The sequence below is a fragment of the Hyperoodon ampullatus genome (genome assembly GCF_949752795.1).
Source record: "Hyperoodon ampullatus genome assembly, chromosome: X".
Taxonomy (NCBI): domain Eukaryota; kingdom Metazoa; phylum Chordata; class Mammalia; order Artiodactyla; family Ziphiidae; genus Hyperoodon; species Hyperoodon ampullatus.
The window spans coordinates 9,876,523-9,900,953 of NC_136913.1; the positions used below are offsets into that span (position 1 = coordinate 9,876,523).

Sequence of the window (24,431 nt, forward strand, 5' to 3'; positions counted from 1 at the left end):
TCTACTAAACCTTAACTCCCCACCAAGGGCCCTTTCCATCTTCTCTATTTCCATCTAAAAGGAAAAAAAAGAAATGCGGTGAGACTTAGCAAACCAAGTATGCGGTAACCCAGCCGGTGAGAGGCCCGTCCTCACAAGATGGATAGAAGCACTGTATCGTCTTCATCCAGTCATTTCTCTTGAGCCAACTAACCTGGGTGGGGGGCCTGGGCCCACGACGTCACCCAGATGCAGGTAGCTCACGGGGGCCACGACTAGCTCTTCTTCTCAAAACTGACCTAAGTGATCAAATTATTCTTATTTTCATGATCACTTTCATTTTTATCATAAAGAATGATTTTTAAATAGCAACTCTGGACGAGATGCTGGCGACAACGCATCCTTAGCTCAAGGGGTCTGCAATCTCATTGGGGGCCTAGCAGATAGAATCAAAGATAAATAACAATACAAGAAAGCATAATGGTATCATAATCCCTCAGGATCTTACCATATAAAACCTGGATGTGCCTTTACTGATCACACAGCCTCATCCCTCACTTTATAGATGAGTAAGCAGATTTATTTTTATGTAGTCAAATTTTCTGATGTTTTCTTTCAGACTCTGGGGTCGTTGCTGTTGGTCTTCGTTTGTTGTTGTTGTCATACTTAGAATGACTTTCCCACTTCAAGATTATAAAAATATTTATCTGTGGTTTCTTCCAGTACTTTTAATGTTCAATGTCTTACATTTAAATTTTTGAGCCATATGAAATTTTGATGTAAGAAACAAGGTAAGACTAGAGCTTAATTTTTTTCTAAACTTTAAGCCAGTTGCCCAACTTTATCTTAATAATTCCTCTTGCCATTGATGTGACTTTAATGTCCCATATGTGCTTTTTAAAATAATTAATTAATTAATTTTTATTTTTGGCTGCCTTGGGTCTTTGTTGCTGCGCGCGGGCTGTCTCTCTAGTTGCGGCGAGCAGGGGTTGCGGTGCGTGGGCTTCTCATTGTGGTGGCTTCTCTTGTTGTGGAGCACGGGCTCTAGGCGTGCGGTCTTCAGTAGTTGTGGCATGTGGGCTCAGTAGTTGTGGCACATGGGCTCTAGGGGCTCGGGCTTCAGTAGTTGTGGCTCCCAAGCTCTAGAGCGCAGGCTCAGTAGTTGCAGTGCACGGGCTTAGTTGATCTGCGGCATGTGGGATCTTTTCGGACTGGGGCTCGAACCCATATCCCCTGCATTGGCAGGCAGATTCTTAACCACTGTGCCACCAGGGAAGTCCCTCCTATGTGTGCTTTTATTTAACTTTGCTATCTCCTCCTTTTCACTGATGTACTGGCACTATGCCATTGTAGGCAATGCAGCGTTTATGATGCATTTATAGATCGAGAAGAGAAATACTCCCCTTGTTACTTTTTCATTCAGAAGTTACCTGACTATTCTCACCAGGGGTCTTAACCCAGTCAGATCCAATGCCTCATTTTTCTGAGAGGTATCTGGTCATGTACCCTTTACTATCCAGAGGAGATGACATTTATGGATAACATAACCCTAATCTTTGTGATAAATGAAAAATGCCCAGCTGTGACCTCTAGCCCTAATAACCATCTATTTCTCTTCATCTATTTACGTCTTCTTTGCATCTTCCAGGGTCCTGAGAGAAAACAAGTGACACACTCAGAGTCAGAAATTGATGAGTTTAGCAAAGTGACTATTCATGACAGCGTGGGCAGGGTTTAGGGAAATCCCCAGCAAGGGTGCGGCGTTTCAAGGGTTGAGTCTTCACAATCCCAGGCTTAAAATGGCAAGGCGAAGGAACAATTCGTGGAATTCAGGAAGAGTGGCCATGAGGGGGGGAGCATCACCTGACAAGAGCATCATTGCAGGGTGGCAGCCAACCCACAGCATCGGAGAGGGAGGGAGCCCAGGGGTAAATACTCTGACCTTTCTCCCCACTGGGCAAACCCATCCGGAAATCTGCCAGCTAGTGATGAAGTTTGTACAGCCCAGCCTCTTGGGACACAGATCCGGGTGGGAAGGCATGGAGAGTGGATTTGAGGGACAAATGCATAGCAAGCAGCCTGCTAGGGAAGGCATCGTTGTCCCCTGCCCGTCTACCACCTGCTTCGTTCCCAAGTGTTTCATGTCAGTTTTCTTCCCAAGTATTTCATACTTTTGTTGCTGTTTTGCGTGGAATCTCTCCTATTATCCATCTGGGTTAGTTATTGTTTATATGTGAGAAAGCTATTGATTTTTACATATTGTTTGCATGGCAAAGTGGTTTGCTAAGAGGGCATTTGATTTTTGCTTGTGTGACTATCACTTACATGGTATGTGACCTGGGGAAAGTCCAGTATCTCTTCTGCATTGATTCCATTATTTGTTTTTTAAAAAAAAAGGACAATAAGATATTTACTTCATTTTTTTAGTATTTAATGAGATCATACATGTTAGGCAGTTAAAACAGTGTCTGGTTCATAATAAACTCTTAATAAAGATCACTTATTATTGTATCTAATAGTTTTTCAGCTGATCTGGGGCACTATTGACTTTTCAATTCAGTGGATTAACCCTGATGGCTGTCAGCTGTTTTTCTTGTGGCACACTTGGCAATTTTCAAATTCTCTCCGGGGCGACTAGGCGGACTAAAGACATTTAAACATAACTACTGATATTTTGACTCTACCTCCAAAAGGCGCCAATAATCAGTTCAGAAGGGAGCGATTCTCCCGGGAACCCCACTTTGAGAAGCAGGTTTTACATGACCCTGGACTGCGAGTGCAGCTGCCCTCGTTTCATTGAAGTGAGGGAACCAACTGGAAGCTCTGCCCCTGCTTAGAAACCAGAGTCCCTTTCAGCTGGGCCTAAGACAGAATGAGGGAAATTTAGACGTGTCTCTAACATACTTGTAGAACCGTGGTCCTCAATCTGGGGCACGTTTGCGCCCCAGGGGATATTTTGCAATGTCTGGAGATATCTGTGATTGTCAAGGGGCAGTGCTACTGGCGTCTAGTGGGTTCAATTCAGGGATACTGCTAAACATCTTACGATGCCACAAAGAATTATCTCACCAAAAATGGCAGTAGTGCTGAGGTGGAGAAACTCCTAGAAAAAAGGGGATCGATCATCCAGGTTGCTTGGATTTAGACATGACATTGCCCCGATTGTGGTGGTAGAAATAAGAGGAACCTGCTGCTTCTGCAGACCTCATGTCTGAGATGGCTTAAATAGTCACGCTCCTCCCCCAACCCCCTAACCTTGTCTTTGCACTTGGAAGCTCCACGGCTGGCAGCCTGGAGTCTCTGTGACTCTAGGTTTCCTGCAGCCTATCTCTTCACTTCAGAAGACTCCAGACCTCGAATCATTCCATGCAGCCAAGAAAGGTATTTTCAACACTGGGACAAACTCAGATCATTTAAATAACTAGATCTATAAGCCATTCTCAGAGAGGGGGGAGGGGAGGAGAGGGAACCCAAATCACATGCAAAAGAAAAATTTCTTTTAGAATCTGATGAGTTTTGGTAGTCTCAAATGTCATTTCTTCGAAGATAAAGTCAGACTCTGTAATAATGTTAGAAATGGTTTTCTGGAGTGTGTCTCTAGGCTAGATAACTTGCAGGAAGTAAATCCTATTAATAGGTGTTTTCAGCAGCATGTATTAGAGCCATGTTCCCAGCACGCTTTGAAGCTTCAGTACTTTGCTGTCTCTGAAATGTAAAGTTTGGTGTTTTCTCTTTACCTTAGTTGATGCTATTGGGTCCATCTCAGGCTGATCTTGACCCCTCTCATGCTCTGCTTTCTTCAACCAGACCTCTCTGTTTCATTTTGGAAGACGACTAAAAATGGTAAGGACAGCTAAGACATCCCTAAAAAGTGTTATCTGTCATTTTTTGTGGGAAGAACTGAAACCGGCTGGCAGGAGAGATGTTTAAGTATCTGTACTTCGGTTATTTGCTGAGGAAAAGTTCTTCCATGATCTTTCACAATCCAGGTTAATCATGGGGGTCTTTTGTAATTTCAGATTAATCAATACTTGCTCTGTGCAACTTCCGACAGGAGTTACTGCGTCCCACCCTGAGGAGGAGTGGATGTTTGAATTGGGGAAATAGCTTCTATAGGTCTAACTTTTTTCACCTCACCTTTTTGGCTTTAAAACCGTAGAAAGCACTGAAGTTCCTTTCTGCTTTTTCTAGCATTTGGTGGCCTCTGAACGAGTATGTGTGTGTGGCAGCAGGGGCAGACGGGCAGGAGTAGGAATAAAGGAGCCTGGGCTCGCGTATGGTCACAGAAAAGCAGAAGGGGACAGGACGTAAAGCAGTCGGGGAAACGGGACCATAGTACAGGACTGGGCTCAGTTCCGCATACAGCAGAGGCACATGGGGATTTATAGGCCAGGAGCAGAGTGGGGGTCAGTGGCTGGAAAATTACTAAGAGGAAACATCAGGGTTAGGGGGCATTCTGGCTGGACCGACCTGACAGGGTTCTTGCTGAAAGCAGCCCAGGGAGATGGGATATCATCACCTGGGGGATGGTAGGGATGAGAGACTTGATCAGATAGCAAGGCTGATCAGATATCGTGGTGAGGGATTCTGGCTAAACTGGCCTAACAGGATTCTGGCTAAACTGGCCTAACAGGATTCTTGCTAAAACTGGCCACATGGACACAAAAGCCCCAAAATCAAAGCCTAGTGACTTAGAGAAGCCTGACTAAAGTTTAGTGGAGGAGAGAGTCTGTCAGTGCTGGCTCTCTCAGTCACTAGCTGGGGGACCTTGGGCGTATCACCTGAGCCCTCTGAGGCTCAACTCTTTTTGGCTATAAAATGAGCATTACCGTACCTCTCCAGTTGCCTTGCAGGGCCACTGCAGGGGCTCAGATAACAAAATATATGTTCAAATCCTTTGCAAGGGCTGTGCGTTATTAGGTATGCCCAAAGTTCTTCACAAAAAGACATCAGTGACCTTTTCTTGAAATTATTTTGTCACCCCAGTTAGACACAATGGAGTGCCTGCACCAGGAACCCCCTCTGACTTCTAGATCTGAATGTTGGCTCCTGGGCTCATTTCGTGTCTAAGGTCTAATGAAGAGTTAACCACAGGGCACTATGTTACAAAAGAAGCAACCGCTTAAAGTTTCATTTCCTAGAAACTCAGATGTCTATTTTTAGGCAAACCCATGCCCGCATCTGCCTTTGCCCCTTGAGGGATGGCATGGTAAGGTTGATTGTAATGAAGAGAGCTCACATTTAACTGACCACTTACTACAAACTGAGCATAATGCTAAGGGCTGGATGTCTCTGTGTCGATTTCACCCTCCAAGCAGCCTTGTGAGGCACAGGTGAGGGAGCTGGGGCTTCAAGAGGGTAAGAGCTTGTGGTCTTGGCTGGGCAGCTCGACTCTGGTAGCGAGACCCCTGTGCTCTACCTCGACCAAGCTGGCCCGGCACACACTTCCACCCGGGACACAGTCAGTCACCGTGGGCTTCAATTATGATAATTTACTCCTGAAAAAAAATTGGGATATCTTTTATAAGGAAAGACATGAAAACAACTTTTGAAAGAAGAAATAGAAAAGGCCAAAAAGCATAGGAAAATTATTCAATCTTATGAATACTTATAGGTCAGACCCTTTGATATGGAAACTCCACTTCTAGAAACTCTTAAAGAAACAATCAGGGATGTCACAAACAATTTCCGAAGATAGTCTATGCAGCGTGGCAAAGAGAATATCTCATGTCCAGTGTTGGGAAGGGGTTAATTAATTGTGGTCCACCCATTAAGTGGAATGTTATGTAACCATCAAATCACATTTCTTAAAAGAATAGTGAATGACATAAGAAAATACTCATGATATAATGGTAAATGGAAAAAGCAAGCTAGAAATTAAGTATCGTATATTCCTGATGTTTTTAATGCACATACTAGACACTTACTAAATGTTGGTTAATCTGTGATGACGGTTTGCCTGAGTAAATGGGTTACCTATTTTTCTTAATAGTTTCGCAAGAGAGCCCTGCGTTCTAACCATTTGACAGTTGAGAAATCAGAGGCTCAGGAGGGAAAGTGATTCACCAAAGTCAGAGAGCGCTTAGGTGGCAGAATAAGGATTTACGATCAAACCTTTCCACTGGCGAAGCCCTCGCTAGTACTGAACTGCTTCTCACTGTGTGAAATAGATGCAGGAATGGGGAGATGCGTGTTAGAGAGAACGTGCCAAAATAACAGTAGTTAACTGTAGCAAATTTCTTCACCACCAAAGAGATAACAAGGATTTCGTTTACTAAATTAATCAAAATTGATGGTTTAAAAGTAGGGAAGATGGTGTTGAAATTAAAAACAGTCATTACAGATGAACCAACCAGTGTCTTTGCACCCCAAGGATATATCATTTATATCTCTGAAGCCACCAAAGTTTAGGCCTGGGATGGCAAATGATGGCCGTGGGTCATATCCAGCCTGCCACCTGTTTTTGTATAGCCCACAAACTAAGAATTTTTTTTATCTCTTTAAATGACTGAAAAAGTCGAAGGAAGATACTATTTTGTGGCCCATAAAAGTTATATTAAAGTCACATTTTTGTGCCCACAACAGCTTTATTGTTTGTGTATTTGTTTACATATTGTCTATAACTGCTTTTGCGCTGCAGGGACAAATCTGAGTAGTTGTGACAGAGACCATGTGGCCTGCAAAACAAAATATTTACTGACTGGCCCATTACAAAAAAAGTGTGCCAATTGTGATTTATGTAAAAAGGGGGATAGGGTATAATGTCAAGTAAGATTTAATATCTTACGGTCTTTCGGGCCTGTTGTGATGCATACTAGCCGTTGAGTTCCTAATTTATGTAATTTACTACTTTATATCATTTTATTCTTTTATTTTGAAAGCTAGGTCTGTTGGGCCAAAATGGTAGAAGGGAAATGATAAAAAGTCTCTTTATTTAAGTAAGTGGGTTATATCCTTGTACTTAATTGTTTGGTTGTTACATAATGAAACTTTGATGTCCATGGTAATTACATTTTACAGAGGTTAGCCTATAATTAGGAATATTTCAAAATTTGCAAAAAGGGGATATTTGGTCATAAGTCTTTTAGGGAAATTCCCAGTGGAGGCTGGCCTGTAAAACAATGGCACATAACTTCCCTTATTCTCTGCCCTCCGTTAGCCCCTAGGGTGATCTATACAATGCACATCTAGTTCTCAAACAATTCAGTGTCATGGCAACGTGACAAAAGGTTAGTGAATTCAAATTCAAGGGTTTCCCACAGTTGCTCGCCCACTCCTTGCCTCGTCCAGGTTTCTTTCTCCTGATTCTCCAGTTGGCCATCACCTCTGGTTCAATGCAGCCCATCCATTTACGGGATCCCCACCGCGCCATGACATCCTTTGCTTCCATAGCTTGGTTTCAGTGCCTCCCTCCACCAGAAATGCATATTCCAACACTTGCTTTTCAACTCAGGCAACGTGGCTTTTTTTCTGCTCTGTGATCTTAAAAATAAATGGCAGCAGTAGCTGAGGGCACCTAGCTGTTGTCCCCTGAAGTCTGGCTCACAGTAGCCCGCAGGTATGTTGGCCTTCAGACTGGCTACTGGGCAGATGAGCGGGAGGATGGAGAAGGATTTTGCTGCAAGTCATTAAATCTAAGCAGATCAAAGCCATGCAAAATTACATAATAAAGACCAGAAGGGGAATCCCCGTGCACTACAGAAAGGAGAGAGGTTCTACCCGCCACCAGGTGATCACACCCAACTTCCTCTTCCTGGAGGGCTCTCTCCACCTTCCCCTCTCTTCTACCCCCAGCCCCTCGTGCCGGCTGCTCACTCTTAGCTGATAACCCAGCTTCCTCCTTCCCCGAGTGCATCAGAGAACTGGAAGAGCAATTGGAAGAGATGGCTCAGCGGCTCCCCTCTGCTTGTGTGCCCGCCCGTCCTGCCTGACCTCCTGTCCAGTTACCCAGCGTCGTGGAGCAGCTCACCCCAAAACCCGCTGGCTTGATGCCACCGCTGTCCTGGCGTGTTACGTGTGGCGGGCCCACGGCTTGACTGGGTTCACTGAGGTGGCCCTGGTGCTGGGCGTGGCCGCCACTTGCAGTCGGTGTCTGGGGCTGGACTCAGCCCCGCACAGGTCTGCTGCCTGGATGGGGAGACTCCACAGCTGCGGGCTGCCACTGTCTCCACGTGGTCTCTCCACTATGGCAGCTGTGCTGTCCCCGGGCTTCTTCCAAGGCTGGTGGCTCAGAGCTCCAGTTCAAGTGGAGAGAGAGGCAAAGAGATGGGGAGAGATGGAGTGCTTGGTGAGGTGGAAACCCTCCCACCTTTTCTGTCCCAGCCTGGCAAGTCCTGCAACATCGCTTCTTCAGCTGCTCTCCTCCAGATACGGAAAAAAGGCTGCCCAGGTTCAAAGGAGGATGGGAGATAGGTGAACCAGTTTGCGGACTCTTATACTAAGGATGGAATTTTTATAATCCTTGCAAAAGCCAGTGTCCCCGCCAGGGCACCGGGTCACCTCCCTGCTTTCCTCCCCGGGCTCAGCGCGCCCGCATCCTCCCCTGTCTCTCCTGCATCTTCATCGGCGTTATTATTAACGAAGGGGCTTTTGGGAAGTGTTACCCCACTCTCACCAGCATTACAACATGCTGTTACGCTTGCCATCCTCAAATATATCCTCTTGGCCCCGGGAACTACCACCGGTATCTTTGTTCCCAGAAATGTTTACCGCCTCCAGCTCCTCCCCTCACATTCTTCCAAGAACTTGGAAGTCATATTTGCTTTGGCTTCACCTTCAGAATCTATCCAGTATCTGGCAAGTTCCCACCACCTCCACCCCTGCCAGCTGGGGCTTTTGCTTGAGTTACCGTAATAGCCTCTTGCCTGGTCTCCACGCTTCCACCCTTCCCCTCATTGTGTCTTTCAACACAGCAACCAGCGTGATCCTTCTAACATGAAGTCAGACCGTAGCAGTCTTCGGCTCAAAAACTTGCAGTGGATCGGCCGCCGCTCCTTGTTCGGATGGCAGACCAGGCCCTGTAGGCATCCTCGGCGTGGGCCTGGGGCCCCTCCCTCTTTGTTTTTAAAATTTATTTATTTTATTTATTTTTGGCTGCATTGGGTCTTCGTTGCTGCGCGCGGGCTTTCTCTAGTTGCGGCGAGCGGGGGCTACTCCTTGTTGCTGTGCGTGGGCTTCTCATCGCAGTGGCTTCTCTTGTTGCGGAGCACAGGTTCTAGGCGCACGGGCTTCAGTAGTTGTGGCACGTGGGCTCAGTAGTTGTACCTCGCGGGCTCTAGAGCGCAGGCTCAGTAGTTGTGGCGCACGGGTTTAGTTGCTCCACGGCATGTGGGATCTGCCCAGCCCAGGGCTCGAACCCGTGTCCCCTGTGTTGGCAGGCGGATTCTTTTTTGCCTTTTTTTTTTTAACATCTTTATTGGTGTATGATTGCTTTACAATGTTCTGTTCGTTTCTGCTGTGTAACAGTGAATCACCTGTATGCATACGTATATCTTCATATCCCCTCCGTCTTGCGTCACCCTCCCACCCTCCGTATCCCACCCCTCTAGGTGGTCGCAAAGCACCAAGCTGATCTCCCTGTGCTATGCAGCTGTTTTCCACTTGCTATCTATTTGGTAGTGTATATATGAAGATATACAGATTGCCAACAAACACATGAAAAGATGCTCAACATCACTAATTATTAGGGAAATGCACATCAAAACTACAGTGAGCTATCACCTGACACTGGTCAGAAAGGCCGTCATCAAAAAATCTACAAACAGTAAATGCTGGAGAGGGTATGGAGAAAAGGGAACCCTCCTACACTGTTGGTGGGAATGTAAATTGATACAGCCATTACGGAGACCAGTATGGAGGTTCCTTAAAAAAACTAAAAATAGAATTACCATATGACCCAGCAATCCCACTACTGGGCGTATACCCTGAGAAAACCATAACTCAAAAAGACGCATGCACCACAATGTTCACTGCAGCACTTTTTACAATAGGCAGGTGGATTCTTCACCACTCAGCCACCAGTTGTGAAAGAACAGCAGCCTGAGGTTCTGGGGGGCTAGGAAGGAGCGCTGAGGTCAGTTAGCTCAGTCCCCATAGTGTGTAGATGAGAAAGTCAAGGTTTAGGAGAATTCAGTCAGTAGTCTTTAAGTTTAATTTTTATTTATTTTTTATTGAAGTATAGTTGATTTACAATATTGTGTCAGTTTCAGGTGTACAGCAGAGTGATTTGGTTATACATACATACATACGTGTGTGTGTATCTATATTCGTTTTCAGATTCTTTTCCCTTATAGGTTATTACAAGCTACTGAGTGTAGTTCCCTGTGCTCTACAGCAGGTCCCTGTTGTTTATCTATTTTCTATACAGTCGTGTGCGTCTGTTCATCCGCTGCCCCCAACTTATCCCTCCCCCCCGTTTTCCAAACAAACCATAAGTTTGTTTTCTACGTCTGTGAGTCTGTTTCTGGTTTGTAAATAAGCTCATTTGTATCAGTTTTTTAAGATTCTACATATATCATATGATATTTGTCTTACTTCACTTAGTATGATCATCTCTAGGCTGACTCCTGATCTGACTTTGAGTTCACAGGAGCTAAGCCCCAGAATACATAAACATGAGAAGTCAAACTAATCCTGGTCTTCCTCTAACTTGTTGCAAAACTCAAACCACTTAAACTCATTTCCTCCCTCCTGCCATCTGTCCTTGTATCTCCTCAGATTGCATCCATGTCAGGAGCCTGCAAAGTCTTGAAGCTAAAAACAGTCAGCAAAGCACAAAGTTAGACTCATCTAAGTCCACGTGTTTTCCTATTAGGAGTCATAGCTCTACAACCGTAGACATTCTAGCAGGAATCTAAAATGGATCTCACTTCAGGAGAATACACTTTTGAATACAGTCCTGCCACAAAAATGAGGCATCTAAGGGGACACGTGTCGCCTCTTCAAAGGGTTGTGTATTCAAGCTTCTGTTTGTAGGGTGGGCAGGCAGCATTACCTTTAGGCCTGACTAGCCCCCATCCCACAAACTCTTCTTTCTCCCCTGCCGTGGATTTCCCTGAAAGCAGAGAGTTCTCTGCTTGGGAATATACACGGCTTCTGAGACGCAGCAGTGGAGGAATTTGGTTCCTAATTGGGTAGGAATGGTGTCTAACACATTATCATTCCCCTCCTGCATCTAACATAGTGCCTTGCATGGAGAAGATTTATTCAGAGGACAGAACACCTGTGCATACAGAATCAAGCATTCCCATTTTTACCATAATTAGCTCACTAATTGAGCATCCAAATTTACCCAGTGTATTTGCATGTGTAATTAGCTATGATTCATGACTAAAGCCGGGCCTATTATGGTGTATTATGCTATTTTACAAATCAAATTCCTGAAAGACTTATGTTTTGGGCAATCACTGCCAAAACAGCAAAAAAACAAAATAACGTGGATTATTTGTATGAAATGAAAAAAAAGAGACCAGGCGTTATGCTGAACGAACACTTACATTTAAAAATAGCATTAGTTGAAGCGAAGGCCCTAGCTTCAGTCTGAAGCAGGTAGTTCCCCATGGTTTGAAAGGAGAAACTTCCATGGGAATAAAGGAATATTTCACATTTTAAAACCATCTTCTCAAGAAGATCTTTTTCTTCAGAAGCCTCAGAGGTATTATTTCTCTGTAAATAACAAATTTAGAAAGGCTTTGTTCATTGACTCCGTTTTCTTCCTCACCTGCTTGATCAGAGTCCATCTGTGAGTTCCAGGCAGCCTGCGCAGAGAGCCGAGAGAAGGCTTGCCTCGCATACAGCGTTCCAAGGGCCATTTGGGCTGGGACTCAACGACTGAGTACAAGACAGGGACAGTCCCATCCTGGCTCTGGCTGTTCCCAGGAGAGACAAATGAGCTCTGTGCTCTCACTAGGGTTTCGGGCTCAAGGGGGCAGAACTTCTGAGAAAACAGATTGCCTGGAGTTCTTCCGTGGGTCTGCTTCCCGCAGCCTCCCTCTGACTCCATCCCCTTGTCTTCTGTGGCTCTTTTTCCATTTCATCCCTTCTTTTAGAGGCCCCCAACCCTCCTGGTCTCTCCTCGTCCCCTTGTCAAAAATCTGATCTTTGGAAAGACTTTACTATTTATGATCATTGAGCCTTCCGTGGGATTTTAAGAATGTTCAAAGCCTTGATTTACTCAGCAGATACTTACCTTGTGCTCAGGAGGTGGCAGGCATCATCATCACAAGTAAAGACAAACAAGGCCGTGAACCTCAGAGGGTTTAGCACCTAGAGGGAGCGACGGGTGAGTTGATACCAAGACTCCTGGAAAGGTAGCTAGCAGGATGGCTGAGGGCCAGCTCGGTATCTGAGTTGCCTGGATCTCACGGCAGGCAGGTTCTCTAGCCTCTGCATCTCACTGTCCTCACTGTAAATGTACCTATTTCTTGGGATGAGGGTGAAATAATTGGCTAAATGCTATTGGTTGAAATTAGTGGCACATGAATGGACTTAGAGGGTTACAGGTAATATGATTTCTTCTCATATTTGGCAGACTTGGCCTGAATTTGCTTAGAGCTAATTCCATGTGCAAGTGGAAGGTTTTGTCTAGACCAGGGGCCTGAAAACTATGAGCTGTGGACCAAATCTGTCCCACCACCTGATTTTGTGAGGTAAGAATGGTTCTGACCACCTTAATTCGTTATGTTCTAAATAGTTATTTAAGTAGCCACATAACAGCCTCAATTTGGTCTACAATATCGGCTGTCTGGCCCTTTACAGAAAAAGTTTGCCAAGCCCTGGTCCTGACCAACACTGTCTAATAGAACTTTCTACAATGATGGAAAATGTTCCTGTATCTGCATTCTCGAATACGGTAGCCATGAGCCTGATGTGACTTTGAGCCCTTGAAATATGGTTAGTGTGACTGAGGAACTGAATTTCAAAATTGCACTTAATTTTAATTCATTTAAATTTAAACAACTGCATGTGACTGGTGGCTATCACATTGGCCAGAGCAGCTTTAGACCATTTAAGTCTAAAGATTCTGTATTATCTCAGTGTTCTTCTCTCTGAATTTAATCAACTTCCCAGAGGCTGTCTGAGTCAAGAGGAAGGCAACACTCTTAATCAGATTTTTTGGGCCCTGGACTGGCGTTCACTGTCTGCTAGAAAATGCTTAATGGAAAGTGCTCGAAAAATGCATGAGAGCATACACTTACTTCCTCTTAAAGCTGTATCCGTGACATCTGCTGTTGTTTGGGGGTAAGGCAGTTGGCTTTTTCATCCCCACAAGGCCCCAAATTAAGGAAGTCTTAATCATCTTTAGAGTTTAGGCTGCAGGCAGAGAAAACCTCCCTTAGCAAAGCTATATTTCCTTCTATCCCTGCTTGCAGAACTGGAGCTAAAGTTAGCCTCCCATTCCTGCTAGGCTAACTTCAGCCCTAGGTCATTTCTCTCATAAGATTGCCTAGAACAAGAAGTCATCAACACATGCCATCATTATGAATATTGTCAAACCATTTCCCTTAAGAGTAAAGTTGCAGTTGGCATTCTGGGGATGTCATGTACAGCGTGGTGACTATAGTTAATAATATTATACTGCATATTTAAAAGTTGCTAAGACAGTAGATCTTAAAAGTTCTCATCACAAGAAAAAAATTGTAACTACGTGCAGTGATGCACGGAAACTAAACTTACTGTGGTGATTATTTCACGATATATACATATATTAAATCATTATGTTGTACACCTAAAACTAATACAATGCTGTATGTCAATTATATTTCAATAAGACCGGAAAAACAAAAGTCACAGTTGGCAGGTATTCTGCCTTCCAAGATAGCATAGGTGACAGTTGTATCAAGTGTTTTTGTGACAGCATAACATGGGTCACTAGTTTTTTAGTTTCCAATACCTGAGTCTTCCTTTCTTTCTTTTTAAATTAATTTTATTGAAGTATAGTTGATTTACAGTGTTGTCTTAATTTCCGCTCTACAGCACGGTGACTCAGTTATACATATATGTATATGTTCTTTATCATATTATTTTCCATTATGGTGTATTACAGGATACTGACTACAGTTCCCCGTGCTCTACAGTAGGACCTTGTTGTTTATCCATCCTATATATATTAGTTTGCATCTGCTAATCCCAAACTCCCAATCCATCTCCCCGCCACCGCCGCCTTGCCAACCACAAGTCTGTTCTCTGTATCTGTGAGTCTGTTTCTGTTTCATAGATATGTACATAGATACGTACATTTGTGTCATTCTAAATTCTGCGCCGCTAAAATTAGGTTTGCATTCATGCAATAGAAATTCCAATTAACACTGGCTGAGCATAACAATCTTGTGATTTCTCATAAACTCCTAGAAGTCAGCAGTTCAGAGCTTTTGTTTCCACTCTGCTCTATGAGATCATGCAAGGATCTAGATACTCTGGATCATCTACCTTGTTGCTTCACCAACCCTAGCACATTTTCCTCATTTGCATCATTCCAAGATGGTGGCTACAATATCCATATTACAAGAAGCCAGATGGAAGGAGACAGGAGGAAGGGGAAGAGTCTCACTGTTTAAGGACATGTCCCAGAAATTACACATCTCACTTCCTCTCCCATCACATTGGCTTTAACTTAGTCATATGGTCATAGCTGCAAGGGAGTCTGGGAAATGTAATCTTTTTTCAGAGTGGCATATGCCCAACTCTAAATGGAGATTCTATCATTATGAGATGAAAGAAAGGGGAAAAATATATAGATATAGAACAATCTCTGGAGCCTCTGAGAATAATAAAAGGAATTGGGAGTATCAGAAAATACTCCTGGAATAAGAACAAGATGCAGTGAATCTACACATATGCAAGTGGCAGCATCTCATCTGGAAAGAACTAATGGTGTTCCACATTCTATTTTATTTTATTTTTCATTTATTTTTTAATTTTTGGCTGCGTTGGGTCTTTGTTGCTCTGCGTGAGCTTTCTCTAGTTGCAGCGAGCAGGGGCTACTCTTCGTTGCGGTGCACGGGCTTCTCATTGCGGTGGCTTCTCTTGTTGCGGAGCACAGGCTCTAGGCAAGTAGGCTCAGTAGTTGTGGCTCGCGGGCTCTAGAGCGCAGGCTCAGTAGCTGTGGTGCATGGCTTAGTTGCTCCGTGGCATGTGGGATCTTCCCGGACCAGGGCTCGAACCCGTGTCCCCTGCACTGGCAGGTGGATTCTTAACCACTGTGCCACCAGGGAAGTCCCCCACATTCTATTTTAAATCTGTATATTTTTTCCCTCCTCCACTAGGCTTTGAGCTCTTTAAGGACAGAGATTCTATGTCTGCTGCCCCTAGTAGGTATCCAGTAAATATTCGTCAAATGAAAGAATGAATGAGTCAGTAGAATTCTGATTTTTTTTTTAATAAATTCTTTCTCACCAGATACTTGGTACAGTTTCAAGCTAAAGAACTGTTGGGGAATTTTCCAGTCCAAGTCCATTGTCTTGATCTAGGAAGGTTGTCTGGGTCCTTGGTATCCCATATTGTTATTTCTGTGTCCATCATTCTCTTGTAGGGGATCTTCTCCTGAGCACAGTGCCCACCTCTGAAGGGTACACAGAGAGTGAACTATGAAGGCAGGGCAGGACCCAGTTCGTCCAACCTCCATCTGGAGTTCTTTTCACAACCTCACGTGTAATCAGTGAAGTAGGAGATGAGAGGAGAAAGCAACTGCTTCTGTCTGGGTTGATCCCAGAAAGCTTCTTGAAGAAGATAGGTTTGAACTGGGCATTATAAAAGCAGAGCTTCCTAAACCTTTCCCCCCAAGGAACCCCAGGGCAAATAGAAGAGGCAGAATGTGACCCCTGAGGAGGCTGGGGGTGTAGCCTGAAGGAACCTACTCCAAGGAGAAATTTCTTTTCTGTTTTTGCTCTGTTTCACTATTCATTCTTTCATTCATGTATTTAGCAAGCATAATGCAGCATTAAGTGCCAGTGGTATGTGGGCCTCTCACTGTTGTGGCCACACCCGTTGCGGAGCACAGGCTCTGGACGCGCAGGCTCAGCGGCCACGGCTCACGGGCCCAGCCGCTCCGCAGCATGTGGGATCTTCCCGGACTGGGGCACGAACCCGTGTCCCCTGCATCGGCAGGCGGACTCTCAACCACTGCGCCACCAGGGAAGCCCCAAACATTGTCTTTTATGAAGACACACAAGACCCTGCTCTCTTGAAGCTTACATTTTCATGCAGAATAGATATAAAACAAGTAAGCACATAAACCAGAAGCACATAAATGATCAACAAGATAATTTCTGATGGTGCTTAAGGCTATGAAAGAAGTAAAGCAGAGTAGTCTAGTACAGAGTACATATACCTCTCTGTGCCTCAGTTGACTCATCTGTAAAATTGAAATGATAATAGAGGTCTGCAATTCCAAAATCCCCTAACTGAAAGCTTTGTCCTAATTCAGTTGATGGCAAACACGACTTGATCTGAACTCATTTGGAAGTGCATCTTGACCCGAACCGAATGATGTAGTAGTAGTAGTTGTTGTTCTTGTTCTTCTTTTTTTAAAATCCCACTTAGAGTGGACAGTCCTGTGCTTCACTGTACAAATTTTTGTGTGTTTGATTATGGGATGCTGCCCCAGAGTCCAGTTGGAGTATTACCTAATACGAGGTACATGCATCATATTACCTTCTACGATCTGAAAAATTCTGAGTTCCAAAACACATCTAGGTCCAAAGACTGTGGTTAAGGGATCGAAGACCTCATGCAGTTATTATGAGGATTAAATGAGTTAATATATGTAAAGCACTGAAACCGTTGCCCAGCATATGGTAGATGCTACCTAAGTTACCTATTGTTCCTGCCTTTATCACTATTCTTACATGGGAGGGTATTTAGAAAAGTTGCTTAGAGACGGCCTCTCTGAGGATGTGTCATTTAAGCAGACAGCCGAGGGATGAGAATGACCTGGCTGTGGGAAGAGGAGGAGAAAGATAACTTCAGGAAGAGGGAACAGCAAGTGCCAAGACTGGCTCAAATGCAGAACAGAAAACAGGCCGGATGTCTGGTATGTGGTCAAAGAAGGGGAAAGGTGGTTCAAGGTCGGAGTGGTAGGCTGGAGTCAGAACATGCACGATATAAACAATGGTAAAGACTTTGGACTTCATTCAGAATGTAATAAGAAATCGTTGTAGTTGATCTGATTCGTGTTTATAAAGACTGCTCTGATGCTCTTGATGGATGAATTGTGGAGGAGGAGGGCAGTTAGGGAGACCAGGTCGGAGGCCAGTGTGTAGTACAGGTGAGACCTCATGGCAAAGTGGAGTAGGGTTGGGGTAGCAGACAAGGAGAAAAGTGGACAGGTGCGAGAAAAAGTTTAGAAATAAGGGAGAAAAAGACTTTCTGATTAATTTTGCATTCGTTGTAATTTATAATATGTCCATGTGTAGAGGCTGCGAATGTCACAGTCATGGTCTCCAGTGTGTTAAGGTCAGTGGTTTGCTGGACCCAGCTCCTACAGGCTTGCCAGAGCAATTCTGCACATCTCTCTCCAACTCTGCATTCAGGGACATCACACTGGCAGCTTGAAATTGACCATGATGGGGGGGGTATTTACACTACGGGCATTGGCAAATGCTACAAATCAGGACTTAACAAATCAGAAATTGGGGGTGCAGGAGAGAAAGCTGGTTGTTAAACATTTACCAGCACACCACTGTTATTTTTTTCTATAACTAGCTTCCTTTCTCTTAGAGCCTTCATTTCCCCGTAATCAAAAAATATTTGAACTAGGCATTTCCTGGAAAACTCGGCTTGATGAATGCTGTCTCAGTCACTTCATGTTTTTAACTCAATTCAGAGGTCCTTCTGCTTCTTTCCCAGGGTCTCATCTGGGTTCATGGGAATGGGATCGGAAGAGGGCACGTGGTTCATGATTTGTCTTTGTCCTTTATCCATTTGGTCCCCGCCTGGACCTCCCTGGTCCTTAATATCACTCTTAGCAGCATTACTTGTTGCCTTTTTTTTTTTTGCGGCACGCGGGCCTCTCACTGTTGTGGCCTCTCCCGTTGCGGAGCACAGGCTCCGGACGCGCAGGCTCAGTGGCCATGGCTCACGGGCCCAGCCGCTCCGCGGCATGTGGGATCTTCCCAGACCGGGGCACGAACCCGTGTCCCCTGCATCGGCAGGCGGACTCTCAACCACTGCGCCACCAGGGAAGCCCACTTATTGCCTTTTGATAGTGGGATTCATGAACCCATCATGTCTTCCGACAGAAGCATAGCTGAGGATGGGTTCAGGGTCTGGGGTCCTGTTATCAGGGACCATACAAATAGCTCACTGTACTTATCCCCTTTCCCTCTTCTAAAGCCCTTCTCCCCCATCTTGACTTAATCCCTCTTCCCTGAGTGGTGGACGCTTTTCCTAAATCTTTGAGTAAGATTGATGCCCAAGGAAGATATACTGTTTAACTAAGCGCTTCCCATACTCCCGGCCTTTGCCATATCTTCCCAGGGATCTGAGTGCTCCAGACTGAGAAGTACAGCCTTAAAAGATAAACAGAATTCTGGTGGGTGGAAATGGTAGGGAAGAGTACTCCAGGTGGAGGGCCTTGCAGGTCAGGGAACTGCAAGCTGGTCTTGGGCTTAGTGATTAGAGAAGCTGGTAGGGGAGTTGTATGAGGTCAACCTAGACAAGGAGATGGAGCCAAATTATGGAAGACTTTGGACACCATGATCAAAAGTTAGGGCTCGGGCTTCCCTGGTGGCGCAGTGGTTGAGAGTCCGCCGGCCGATGCAGGGGACATGGGCTCGTGCCCCGGTCCGAGAGGATCCCACATGCCGCGGAGCGGCTGGGCCCGTGAGCCATGGCCGCTGAGCCTGCGCGTCCCAAGCCTGTGCTCCGCAACGGGAGAGGCCACAGCAGTGAGAGGCCCGCGTACCGCAAAAAAAGAAAAAAAAGCTGAGGGGAAATTTTGCTTATTTACCCTCCATTGGAGGAATTAAGGGAAGTAGACACTTGCTTTATTAGATATCAGTATGACTGGTTGATTCAGTCAGTTGGGAGGACAGAAGCATGAATGGAGCTGGAAGTCTGCTGTAGAGACACAGGCTGGATCATTCCATGGATAAACACCGGTTAAATGAAAACCAGTGTTCTGGAGGAAAATACTGCTAGAAGTCCTGAAACTGGAGAGCAAGTCTGTGGTTAAACCACCCTCTATGCAGGGCAAGCTCGAGTTAATATGATGGTTAGTAAAGCTCTTCAAGTGTGTCCCATGTTCCCTTTTAAGGTCTTTCTCCCCAGGGTGCAAGTGTCTCTCATGCTAAACCTGGATGCCCAAGAATCGCCATTAAGAGTAGGTTCCCACATATCCCAGTTGGCCTGAGGGAGTCTTAGTTTATGCCTGTAGTCTTGGCATAAATTATTAACAGCCCCTCCCCTTTCATTCCCATGAGTATCCTGTTTGGTCAGTTGAGGGTCACCCAGGCAGTGCCCTGACTCTCTACCCTCCCCTTTCCCAATTTTTGTAATATGAACGCAATGTGTAGGGAAAACGTTCATCCCCAAAGCATCTCGGAGATGATTTCCAAAAACAGTCCAAGAGGAAAGCCCGGCTTATAGATAGTAGGGCCAAAATGGCGGGAGTTGTGCGACCTTGGACAAATCAGTTAATATCGCTGAGCTGTGTCTTAATCTGTAAAATGGGGGTAATGGATCACCTTTGTTTCCCTCCTTAGAATATTAAGAGGCTCGAGTATTGTGAAGGACTCTTCTAATGTGTACCAGAGCAGGCTTAACAAACAAACATTAACTGCACTAAAGTTTTTCTTTCCAGATGTAGCTGCATTTTAACATTCCTTCACCCCCCCACACCCCTCTCAAATTTCAGACTTTGGCGGCTAATTGATGGCTCTTCCATTGCAGCATTCTAAATAACAGTGAATAGGAAAACGCTGCTTCTCCCAACTTAAAAGCTATAATACTGAAAAGCTAAGATGCTAAAAGCTAAATATGTAACTAAGTTTTTTATGAACCTCAGTAATTGACAACTACAGTCATGGGTTGGAGGTCGGGGTGCTGTTTAGACCTCTGAGAACCGTCAACCCGGACTGTTCAGTTTCAAATGTAGCAAAAGAGAGGCAGCAAACGGGAATTTTAAATTCTGATTCTTGGTGTATTTTAGAAGGGCGATTTGTTCTTTCTTGTACTTTCAGGTGTTTCCAATGTGGACCTCGAAGAGACAATTTCTCATCCTGTTTAACATGATCCTAATTTCCGAACTCCTTGGGGCTAGATGGTTTCCTAAGACTCTGCCCTGTGATGTCACTCTGGATGCTCCAAACGCCCATGTGATCGTGGACTGCACAGACAAGCATTTGACAGAAATTCCTGGAGGTATTCCCACCAATGCCACCAACCTCACCCTCACCATTAACCATATAGCGGGTATCTCTCCAGCGTCCTTCTACCGGCTGGACCATCTGGTAGAGATAGATTTCAGATGCAACTGTGTACCTGTTCGACCGGGGCCAAAAGACAATGTGTGCACCAGAAGGCTGCAGATTGAACCCAGCAGCTTTAGTAAACTCACTTATTTAAAATCTCTTTACCTGGATGGAAACCAGCTTCTAGAAATACCTCAGGATCTTCCTCCCAGCTTACAGCTGCTGAGCCTTGAGGCCAACAACATCTTTTCGATCATGAAAGAGAATCTAACAGAACTGGCCAACCTAGAAATACTCTACCTGGGCCAAAACTGTTACTATCGCAATCCTTGTAATGTTTCGTTTTCCATTGAAAAAGATGCTTTCCTAAATATGACAAATTTAAAATTGCTCTCCCTAAAAGATAACAATATCTCAGCTGTCCCCACTATTTTGCCACCTACTTTAACTGAACTCTATCTTTATAACAACATCATTGCAAAGATCCAAGAAGATGATTTTAATAACCTCAATCGACTGCAAGTTCTTGACCTAAGTGGAAATTGCCCTCGTTGTTACAATGCTCCATTTCCTTGTACACCCTGTGAAAATAATTCTCCCCTACAGATCGACCTAAATGCTTTTGATGCATTGACAGAATTACAAGTTTTACGTCTACACAGTAACTCTCTTCAGTATGTGCCCCAAAGATGGTTTAAAAACGTTAACAAACTTAAAACACTAGATCTTTCCCAAAACTTCTTGGCCAAAGAAATTGGGGATGCCAAATTTTTGCATCTTCTCCACAACCTTGTCCAATTGGATCTGTCTTTCAATTATGAACTTCAGGTCTATCGTGCATTTATGAATCTGTCAGATGCATTTTCTTCACTGAAAAACTTGAAAGTTTTGCGGATCAAAGGCTATGTCTTTAAAGAGCTGAGAAGTTCATACCTCTCCCCATTACATAATCTTTCCAATCTTGAAGTTCTTGATCTTGGCACTAACTTTATAAAAATTGCTGACCTCAGCATATTTAAACAGTTTAAAACATTGAAATTCATAGATCTCTCAGTGAATAAAATATCACCTTCAGGAGATTCAAGTGAAGATGGCTTCTGCTCTAACATGAGAACTTCTGTAGAAGGTCATGGGCCCCAGGTCTTTGAAGCATTACATTATTTCAGGTATGATGAATTTGCAAGGAGTTGCAGGTCCAAAAACAAAGAGCCTCCTTCTCTCTTGCCTCTTAATGAAGATTGTTACAAGTATGGGCCGACCTTGGACCTAAGTGGAAATAATATATTTTTTATCAAGTCTTCTGAGTTTCAGTATCTTTCTTTCCTCAAATGCCTAAACTTATCGGGAAATACCATTAGCCAAACGCTTAATGGTAGTGAATTTCAGCCTTTAGTGGAGTTGAAATATTTGGACTTCTCTAACAATCGGCTTGATTTACTCTACTCAACAGCTTTTGAGGAGCTACGCAACCTGGAAGTCCTAGATATAAGTAGTAACAGCCATTATTTTCAATCAGAAGGAATAACTCACATGCTAAACTTTACCAAGAACCTAAAGGTTCTGAAGAAACTGATGATGAACAACAATGACATCGCTACCTCCACCAGCAGGACCATGGAGAGCGAATCTCTTAAAATTCTGGAATTCAGAGGAAATCATTTGGATATTTTATGGAGAGATGGTGATAACAGATACTTAAAACTCTTTGAGAATCTGCTGAACTTAGAGGAATTAGACATCTCTGAAAATTCCCTGAGTTTCTTACCTAGTGGAGTTTTTGATGGTATGCCTCCAAATCTGAAGACTCTCTCCTTGGCCAACAATAAGCTCAAGTCTTTCAACTGGGGAGGACTCCAGTATCTGAGGAATCTAGAAACGTTGGACCTCAGCTCCAACCAACTGAAGACTGTCCCTAGGAGATTATCCAACTGTTCCCACAGCCTCAAGAAACTCATACTTAAGAACAATCAAATCAGACACCTGACAAAGTATTTTCTACAAGATGCTTTCCAGTTACGACATCTGGACCTGAGCTCAAATAAAATCCAGGTTATCCAAAAGACTAGTTTTCCAGAAAACGTCCTCAACAATCTGGACATTTTGTTTTTGCATCACAATCGGTTTCTGTGCAACTGTGATGCTGTGTGGTTTGTCTGGTGGGTTAACCATACAGAGGTGACGATTCCTTACTTGGCCACAGATGTGACTTGTATGGGACCAGGAGCACACAAGGGCCAGAGTGTAGTGTCTCTGGATCTATATACCTGTGAGTTAGATCTGACTAACTTCGTCCTGTTCTCACTTTCCATATCGGCAGCTCTCTTTCTGATGGTGATCACAACAGCAAACCATCTCTACTTCTGGGATGTGTGGTATAGTTACCATTTCTGTAAGGCCAAAATAAAGGGGTATCGACGTCTGATACCACCGAATTCTTGCTATGATGCTTTTATTGTGTATGACACTAAAGACCCAGCAGTGACAGAGTGGGTTTTGGATGAGCTGGTGGCCAAATTGGAAGACCCAAGAGAGAAATGTTTTAATTTATGTCTCGAGGAAAGGGACTGGTTACCAGGGCAGCCTGTTCTGGAAAATCTTTCCCAGAGCATACAGCTTAGCAAAAAGACAGTGTTTGTCATGACAGACAAGTATGCAAAGACTGAGAATTTTAAGATAGCATTTTACTTGTCCCATCAGAGGCTCATGGATGAAAAAGTGGACGTAATTATCTTGATATTCCTTGAGAAGCCCCTTCAGAAGTCCAAGTTTCTCCAGCTCCGGAAGAGGCTCTGTGGGAGTTCTGTCCTTGAGTGGCCAACAAACCCACAGGCTCATCCGTACTTCTGGCAGTGTCTGAAAAACGCCCTGGCCACAGACAATCACGTGACATACAGTCAGGTGTTCAAAGAGACAGCCTAGCCCTTCTTTGCAAAATGTGACTGCCTAACTTACCAAGGAGAGGCTCGGCTGCCTAGATTGGCTCATCCCTGTCCCACCAAAAGAGTGTTTTAAAGTTTTCCAAGCCCTGAGATTGCCCATACTGGAGAGGAGTGACCGATATATGACAAAGGAACTGGAAAATTGGGATTTGTATAAGCATCAAGTCATCTTTCTTAGCTCTCTCTGTCTCCATTTGCACTTGAGTCTCTGCCTTCTGCTCCTGTATAAAATAGTGTTGGGAGAAGGGTGGCAAGTAGAGGACATGGCACTTTGATTCTCCTGGAATTGTGATTATTACATAAACACGCAGTCACTAAATTGAGAAGAACTGCATTTCTACCCTTAAGAAGTACTGGTATGTATGGAAATAGGGTAAAAAAAAATGCTCAGGGTCTACCTATATGACATTAAAATGTACCAGAGTTAATTAGTGGGACTAAACCAAAAACAAAAACAGTTAACTCCTCAACCAATTGCTTGAGTATAATCTAGCACCCCCTTCTGTGCAGACTGAGTGTTGGCACCCAACAGGTGGTTGCTGCTCAAGTGGTCCTCGCTCGTTTCCCCTGGGCCTGTTATGGGGTTCTGTGGGGAAATAGAAACATCTTTGCCATTGATGGACATAGTCTACTTACAAATGGGAGAAAAATAAAGTGTTCTGCCTTTATGCAAAATGATGCTCTTTACCTTTGAGGATAATTTACCTGCTTAAATATTGCTGTGGACTAAATGTTTGCGCCCACCCCCAAGTTCATATGTTGAAATCCTAACCCCCAATATGATGGCATTAGGAGGTGGGGGTTTTGAGAGGTGATTAGATCATGAGAGTGGAGCCCTCGTGATGGGATTACTGCCTGAGAAGAAGCAGCCAGAGGACTAACTTGCTGTGTTCCCACCACGTGAGGATACAAAGAGAAGTGGGCAGTCTGCAAGGCACAAGAGGACTCTCACCAGAACCAGATCATGTTGGCACTCTGATCTCAGACTTCCGTCCTTCAGACCTGTGAGAAATAAATGTTTGTTCTTTAAGCCACCCAGTTTGTGATGTTTTGTTATAGCAACCAAGCTAAGACAAATATTTTCATCTGCATTGAAAAGTACTGT

The 24,431-nt window shown here is 44.3% G+C and overlaps 1 protein-coding gene across 1 annotated transcript; it reads left to right on the top strand.

Moving 5' to 3' along the window:
- Positions 1 to 3,724: 3,724 nt before the first annotated feature.
- Positions 3,725 to 23,306, top strand: TLR7 (toll like receptor 7; the record flags this gene model as incomplete). Its single annotated transcript, XM_079727474.1, is given in 3 exon segments — positions 3,725 to 3,754; positions 3,757 to 3,822; positions 20,157 to 23,306. Coding segments are annotated over 3 exon segments (3,246 nt in total).
- Between the last annotated feature and the right edge of the window lie 1,125 nt (positions 23,307 to 24,431).